The 8,785-nt window shown below is 35.2% G+C and overlaps 1 protein-coding gene across 1 annotated transcript in view; it reads left to right on the top strand.

The window, feature by feature from the left end:
* LOC117123394 (cation-dependent mannose-6-phosphate receptor-like) overlaps positions 1-6,723 on the top strand; it is an 8,631-nt gene extending 1,908 nt beyond the window's left edge. The window contains exons 2-6 of the mRNA XM_033269294.1: positions 1,362-1,549; positions 1,718-1,875; positions 3,605-3,717; positions 4,076-4,199; positions 4,744-6,723. Of these exons, the coding sequence (XP_033125185.1) occupies positions 1,362-1,549; positions 1,718-1,875; positions 3,605-3,717; positions 4,076-4,199; positions 4,744-4,818 (658 nt within the window). The 3' untranslated portion in view covers positions 4,819-6,723. The remainder of the gene's footprint in view (positions 1-1,361; positions 1,550-1,717; positions 1,876-3,604; positions 3,718-4,075; positions 4,200-4,743) is intronic.
* The last annotated feature ends 2,062 nt before the right edge of the window (positions 6,724-8,785 follow it).

The following is an 8,785-nucleotide window of genomic DNA, read 5'->3' as shown; positions in this document are numbered from 1 at the left end:
ATCACTGTTAGATGTACTTTTTGCCATACGTTTTTATTTATGCTTTATATAATCCAGGTTGTAAATATAAATGCATCGTTGCAAACATCATACGGTTACTTTATTTTAGAACTATGAAAATTAGCCTGTTCTATTGTGTGAAATGTGGAAAGGAAATCTGCGGACAAGGCATTGCCACCTTGTCCCTGTCAGGGCCTCCCAAGTTAAGAGAATCATTGTTTTCGTCCTTAGAATCACTGTCGTCACTATCATAGTCGACTGGGGGAAAAGAAATGCAAGAATCATCCAATTCAAAGTTATCTTCACTATCCGTATCTGCAAAGATCTGGTCCATAGCTTCGTCGACATTGTACCGTTTGTTTTGAGGCCGTGCACCCGCCATTTTGCGCCTAACCACTCAAAAACACTTTTTTCCGATAAAAGGTTAATTATAGTTCATAGAAAAAAACTATAGAGGGTGCAGAACCTCTTCCTGATTTTTAACATTATTTTTTCTACATACCCGGTAGTACCGGGTACGCGCAATTCAACAATATGTGTTTATACCCGGTATTACCGGGTACACGCAGTGAAAGGGTTAAAACTGAAATTTTGCTGGGAATGGGGCTTTAAGTTTCTGTGAAGATTTCCAGTGACTCCACTTTTTGTATGTTACATCATTCCCAAAATAGATCATTACTTATACCTATATAAAGTAAATTGTAAATTAAAGCTTAAAGTTTTTTTATGTTGTGTTTCCTTGGCCATATTTCTAAATAGCCAGGTTTAGGGGAAACAATGGCACACAGGCTCTATAATGAAATTTTGAATGACAGCCATTAAAGAAAGCAAAGAAAATCTCAACTTTGTTGTTTTAATTCACTTCATCAAGTATTATAAGATATTCAGAAGGTTAAAAAGTTTTCATTTATTAGGTAAATTATCATTTGGGATACTAAGTGGTGGTGTGTGGCGGTACTGTATGTAGCTGTAAGTGAGACTCAAAAAAAAAAAAAAAAAAAAAAATTATCTCACTTTCAACTATATAACAGTAGCCACTTCTGTTCTAAATCAAGCTGTCTGTTTGCTTATGTATCAATATGGTTGAGCCTCCATGGTAATAATCTAAATGAAAATTTATAAGTACAGTAGGCCTATTTAATGTAGGAAACCAAAATGGATCTTTGGATCACACCAGTGGCCCCTGTCCAGCTGAGTACATCTGCCTTACTCCAGTGCCGCCTTACCCATACTGCCCCCCCCCCTTCCAAAAAAAAAAAAAATACTTAATGTACTGTCACATCAAACATTAAATACCTGGGCTAGATTTCTATCTACATCAAATCACTAAACAAATGACAGTTCTATAAATTTCTTTACAGTGCATGGTATTGGTATTATAATTCAACTGATAAAAATGTGTGTCCATCAAATTCTGGATCCTGTCAGTTCATTTTCTCCATTTGTAAAGTTCTTCCGTTTGACTGCCAAGATTGTAGTGTAGCTGTTAATTCAACAGAAAATAATATTACTATTATAGGAGAATATAATAACACAACGAATCCAATAAGTAAGTATAATCTACAATGATACAGACTTACTGTATCCATTGACAGTTATTATTATTACTGTATTATTATAAAGGATTACATTTTGCCAGCAAACCACTTTTGATCTCAGACGATATTTTTTCAGAAATAGTGCTTTATATTTATTATTATAAATAATTATTTTTAAGATCCAGGGAATCGTGAATTTACCATCTTTTATACTCAATCAATTCTGAAATTCAATTGTGACTTGTCTGCAAGATGGATTCCAGAGATTGGTAATACTTCTAGTCCTGTTCCAGTTTCAGCAAACACCTCTATATCTGTGCAGCCTAATTCCTTATCGGTAATTATTTTTTATTTATGACCTATTTACTATCATACAAATATTGACTGCTCCTGAAGGGTTTTGGCCCTCCTGAAGATAGTAGGCTATGGTCTCCAAATCACCGAGCAGCAATAGATTTCACCATTCCCTAAATCTAGAGCAGTTAATACTTGTTTTATATACCTCATACATAGATTCTAAGAAGCCTGAAATAGTATTGAAAATAGCAACCAACAAGTAGACCTACTTCCTAGGCCTAGGCGATCAAAGGGCCAATCTTTCCTGTCGTAGAAGTCATAAATTACACAGCGACTTTATAAGTGGATCTGGAGATTACATCGCAAAGGGAAAAAAGGTATTATCATTTAACATGATAGTACTTTTTTTACCAGGAATTTATGAACTATCATTCAAACTATGTCATAGTAGTGATGGGTGAAGTTGTTAGTTTTAGTTACCCACTTTTTAACCAATCAGATGCCTGGGCTCTATGTATGCCATATACTGTATAAACATAAATATTTTCCGAAATGCCATATTTGATGCTGCAAATGTACATCTTTGATAACAGTTACAGCAAGTACTGATAGTTAAAAATATAAAGGCTGTTAAAATCATTTAAAAAAAAACTATCAGAATCACAAAATATTTTAAGTACAGTACAAGGAATATATAATGAAATGTTTAAACAAGAAAAATGATATAAGAAAATATTTATATACTACAGATCAATACATAAAATTGTTATTTAAAAATGAAAGTCTGTGGTAGGAAGGAGAGAAGATAGGTTTTAGTATACAGTATGAGAAGTCGGTGTAACTAAAGGGAAACAACTGCTATATACAATAACAACCACATGGGAATAAAATTAATTTAACACTGTTACTGGTATAACACCTCAAATCCATTAAAATATTCTGGATATGTTATTGAGGTAAACTTGGCTCACTGACTTTTGGTATCTACCATCATCCATCTTCATTTCTAACAATTTTGTTGTTGTCTATGAATATGAAAGTAATTATTCTAAAGTAAAGTATAAAGTAAAATATTTAATTTCTCATTTAAGAATATAATATGCTATCAACTTTCAGTGAGAATCAGAACCATTCAGTTGTTGATTAGTGGTGGATCCAGGATTTCAAAATAGAGGGGCCTGGGGAGGTGCTTTCACTGATGGAGGATCTATACCACCTCAGCCCCACCATGGTACTGTAAGAAAAATTGTGATTATGGCACCTCTAGATGGCCGGAAATTGCACTCTCAGAATTAAAATTTGAATATAATTTTCTTTATATCTCCATTAAAAAAAAAACTTTGAACAATTTAGGGGAGGTGGGGCCGGGACGGATGGGTCCCCTCTTTTGAATCCGCCACTTCTGATTATAGTGAGAATTTTTAATACAAATCACAAATATAATGTATTATTGATTTGTGTGTTCTGGACATAAGCTAATAACTTTTACTTAGCACAAGGGCAGAGAGCTATGCTCTCACTGACTAAGGCCATGGCTGTTACATAATCTGCATTTTTTTTCCGCTAGGATGACGAGCTTCAAATCGGTCATGTTGGGACCCTTTGGGAGGAACATTTAAAAATACATCAAAATGTGCTCTTCAAACATAAAAAATTCCACCATGTGCCCTGTGTGTGCCCTAGGAGGCCCAACCAGCATAAAATACAAAGTACAGTACTGTATTAGCCTAGTCACAGTTTTTAATCATATGATTGTTGATTTGTTTCAGGACATTTACACCTTTGAATTCAAGTCTGCTGAGGCATGTGGTATTCCTCCCACTGTAAAGCCATTTGAACCAAAAGTAAAAAGTCTGAGTACTGGTTCAATCCTTTTACTTATGTAAGTAGGCTGGTTGTCCTAGATTTTAGCCTTTATTGGTTCAACTAGGTAATTGGGCAATAGACACAGTTGGCAACCTTAAAATGGTATGGCCATGTTACATTTAGTAAGATAATATGTACATAGGAAGCAAAGCAGTATGATTTTTTCAAATTGTTTTCTGGTACTTTTTTTTATTTTTATTTATTACACTTCATCACTGCAAAAATACAATACAGTACTCATTTTAGCATTCTCATTGCATTCTAAGCTTTGACATTGACATAGTTCTTTGTGAACCTTGAGCTGGCGTAGGAATTTTAGTGTGTCCAACTTACCTTAAGCTAAATGTTAGCACAATTATTTCATTTTTCTATAGATTTTTCCCAACTGTTGCTTTGTACTTTCTTTTGGGAATGATATTGAATAAGCTGGGTGGTGCCCATGGCAAGGAACTTGTACCAAATTACGAATTCTGGAATTCTCTGCCTGGTCTGATTGCGGTAAGTGTGTTCCCTTATTCTATCCTTCACATCGTGAAATGATTTATAATTAACTTCATTCTCCCTTCGTTTCGTTTTGTGCCTAAGCTACCCAGTAACTCAGTGCTATCAACTCCTATCTGTCCAGCGCAGGGATTGTTTAAACCAGTTCACCTGGGTAACCCCCTACTTGTCTTAAAAGATATACTGGGTTTTTGAGGGCACACGAAAGCCAATTATTTGCATTGAGCCTACGGTTTATAGTCATTATCCACTTCCACCACCAGAACAATTATAGACGAACGTGCCGCTCAAATCATGGCTACATGGTGCGCAACCACTGCTTTAACTGCTTGACCATTTGAATCGGCAAGATGATGATGTTCATAATGAAAATGCAATAGCAATAGACCAAAAAAAAAAAAATATCAATGTAGGATCTCAAACAATTTCTTGTTTTACTTAGGATGATGATAGAATACCATTTTTGCAGTTTACAGTAAAAGTGATGGAAATGTCATGGTGTTGATAATGCTGATATTGAAATCTTGACTATTTTTTTCAGGATGGTGTTGTATTCACTTGGAGTATGATCACGTGTCAAGGTTCTAAAGGTGTATCCGGTTATGACAGCATTTGAAGTTCACTCAGTTTTTTCTATGGTTAGAGAATTGCTATAATGATTTTTTTTACAGATGATATTTGCAGAAAATATTCCAAATTTTTCCTGAAATAATTATATAATTTTGCCTAAATTAAGATACTTAAAAAAAAAATTTCTCAGTTTTTCTTTGTAGATTTACTCTATGTTGATTTGTCCCCAGAAAGCTAGTAATATAATTGTGCATTATTGTGATCTACCTAATGATATACTACTGTATTAAATGTGTTTTACTTCTACTTAATTATTTTGCTATTGAACGTTAATTTTTATGCTTTAAAGATTACAGTATATTACATTTAGTAAGTGTAAAAGATAAAACTTTAATAGTGTTTATATACAAAGTAGTTTTACAAACCTATATATAAAATGTAGAGTGCGTACCTCAATCTTGAACTTTTATAGAAAGTTTTCAATGAACTTGTTTATTAATTTTTAAAATTTATTGCAACATGCCTAAATATACATGTGATCACATTATTCAAAATGTACTTAACAAAGATAACAAAGATATAGAATAATAATCCTAATCAAGGGTCCATTTTTCCAAAACAACAAAACAGAAGTGATTTCTGTTATTTTATATACCGCATACATAGATTCTAGGCATCTGATTGGTTAAGAAGCAGGCAATAGAGAGTACTACTCCTGTGAAAAAGTGCTATTTCCCTGAAAAATGGTACTTTCTTGACCTGACGGTAGAGGGGACTGGGACCTCTACGATGAAAGAGATTGGCCCTTGACCACGGCCACGGATCAGCGTGTAGACGTAAAACAATAATTATGGAGGCTGTTGGTTTGAGCTCTTGGAAGAAGGACTAGCTTAGGCCTATACTTGTCGAAGCTGATAGCAAAAGCACCAAAAGACAAAATAAATATTTCTTGTCAGTAGTCAACAAATATTGCAAGACAATGGGTTAAAATTGAGGAAATGAGCAAAAAAGAGCTAGACACACTCTTTGATCACCTAGGCCCTACGCTTAGTCTATTTCGTGAATACTTACCTGGATAACCGACTAATTGCCATTGTTCCCAAAACGGAACACCCCTTCGAAAATAATGGAACAGTCCGACCCAAGGCGCCACGTGCGAACCGTCTCCCTAACAAACGTCCTCATTCCCTTTTCGACGTTGTTCGAAGTTGGATACACCCAGCCTTTGAAATTACTTGCAGTCTTTTCAAGCTATCTTATTTTGTGGATTTATTTTCAACTTGCAAGATATCCTTTGTGTATTGTAGTCTCGATCGACATGTCCGCTCGCAAGTCTTTGTGCTCGGCGTGTGGGGGCCCTAAACCGAGTGTTAAGCTCGACCGGCACTCGGAGTGCCCTTTGTGTCGCTCGTGTAGCTTAGTTTGTAGGCCTCTAGGCTAGGCTAGGAGGTAAGTACTTTTTAAGGCCTCTTAGAATCTATGTATGAGGTATATAAAAAAAAATATTGACTGCTCTTGATTCGGGGAACGTTGAAATCTATTGCCCCTCAGTGATGTGGACACGAATCCTATCTTCCGCAGGCCCTCGATGTTTTGTCAGCAGTGGACTAAAAATAAATTACCAGTTACAGGTGCACAGGTCTCCCTCTACTAAGACCCCTCCAATTAAAGACCACTTTTCTGTGGTTCCATAATATTAACAAATGTCTTTTATCTTTATTATTCTAATTAGAGGCTGAAGCTGCTAAAGACTTAAAAGTGGTCTTCAATTGAAGGATACCTGTGATTGGAAATTTAATAAATGTATTTTTTTTAAAGTGTTCCACGGTTTTAATTCTGTTTACTAATTGTATTTTTTTTACATTTGCAGTTAAAGGTTAAGAATATTTCATAATAACAAAATGGTTTCCTTTAAAAAAAAATTAGTACTTAATAAACCAAAGATAATGTAGAATTGATTATTTATTGTGTTTCATGTCACTGGCTTTCGTGAAGTTAACATGCGTACATAGAATCTGGTTCAAACTACATGTTACTGTGTTTAGTGTTAACTTGCAAAAAGGTCGCCTTAGGCGGCCTTTCGCGAGGCTGTGTACTGGGGCGAGTCCAGATTTGCAGGAGTAGTTACAGAAATAAGGGAAAGCCAATAGTAATATTAGCCTGAAAATTATTCTCATAAATGGCCCCACCCAAGCTGCTGACTATTTAACATCTGTACATTGTTTTGCCAGCTAAAATTTAAGTGCAACATATTAAGGTGGGGGGGGGGGGTGCGCACTATAGATCTGTCGAGGTGTATTATTTAAATAATCATTCTGTGAAGCCCAGTCGACCAAATGCTGCAAGTATTGCCACATGTAACCGAATATTCTAAAGCATAACATTGAATAATGCTACGTCTTTAACTATACTTTCAGAAAGACCTTTGCAAATGAAAATCAAATTAACTTTTAAATAAAGAATATTATGAACCAATAATAATTTTGTTTATAATGTTAAAGCAGATCAGATAGGCATACTGGTATTAAAGAATATAGTAAAAAATGGATTATACAATACATGCCGAAATGTGATGGATGTAGACATTCCTTATCTGTCACGTATTGACGTATTTTAGTGATTAACATGGTCAGTTTATAATATTTTTATTTCATTATACGTGTTTGTATCAGCCGCGATCACTAAAGTGGAATTTATACTCTGCTGCTCCTTTCACTGTACTGTACTGTAGTAACGTAATTTGAGTAATGAATTCTCACATGTGTTGCTTATATGTACCGTGACAAGTCTTCGTCCAATATTTTGTAGACTCGTGTTAATGTAAATTATTTTTTACGATATCTTAATAGGTATAAATAGGAACTCAAAATATGGCAATAGGCCTAATAGTAAAACATTTAAAAGAATGGTGGTACGATATATTTCTTCCAGAGCTGTGCACACTTATGGACGGTAAATTGGCACAAACTTTTTGTGCCAATGAATAATGGACCTTTCCGCTAAGCTCCGCCCCTTGGATTTTGTTGCTAAGGCCCCACAAGACGGCAGTGTTAAAACATACGCGAACACGTGCGTTTGTGGGACAACACGTGTGTTTGTAAGACGCGCGCGTATTCCTAGCGTTGTTCTGATTAGTCAGTTGCGAAGTTTGACGCTCCGGAAAGGTCTATTGCTGTGGCTTTGTTACATTCGCAACTCAGGTATAGATGCTTTATCATATATTACATCAAGAGAACCTAAATCGGTATTTGGAATCGTTTATTTTTTTAATGACAATTAGAAAAAACGAAAGATAATTTAGATATAATTGTTTATTGTGTTTAGCTTAACGTTCAAAGAATCAATGTTTGAATAGTTTGTATATGCCTAGGCCTAACCCTGTCTCTTATACACATCTAGATGTGTATAAGAGACAGATATATCACTGTATTCGGATACATGAACTTACAAAAAAGCTTTGTTTTTTTTTGTTTTTTTTTATTGTTTTGTTTTTGCTTTGTCGACGGTTCATTGCATTTAATTCTATTTAAAAACATATTTGGTTAGCCGGGTGCCAAGGTAAAATCCCTGCTGAATAAAACAGTAATGCCTATCGATGTATGCAGTTTAACACATTTTCTATCAAGTACCGGTAATATAACAAGATGAAACTAAGAATTGGTGCCGTTGTGTTACTTTTGGCAAAATCGGACCAGGGGCAGGGAGGTGTATAGCTAGATTTAAGATCTGAGCTATTTGAATCTGAGAGGGCCATTTTCGGTCATCCAGCCTGGCCATCACCATAAAATTTCATACCTCGATCAGGCCCAATCATTATGGGGTCGAGCCTGAGGTGGTATGGGCCGTGTAGAGCCCACAAATGTAAAAATAACCACAAATATCAAAACATTGTATCCACAAATGTCAAACCGCAAATGTCATAACATGTCAAACCACAAATGCAAAAATAACCACAAATGTCAAAACATGATAACCACAAATGTAAATAAAAATCGCCCACAAGTGTAAAACAT

This window comes from Anneissia japonica, unplaced genomic scaffold (assembly GCF_011630105.1).
Source record: "Anneissia japonica isolate Jap-2015-1 unplaced genomic scaffold, ASM1163010v1 scaffold287579_len849171_cov184, whole genome shotgun sequence".
NCBI lineage: Eukaryota > Metazoa > Echinodermata > Crinoidea > Comatulida > Comatulidae > Anneissia > Anneissia japonica.
Note: the sequence above shows the minus strand (reverse complement) of the source record. Positions and strands in the feature narration are given on the sequence as shown.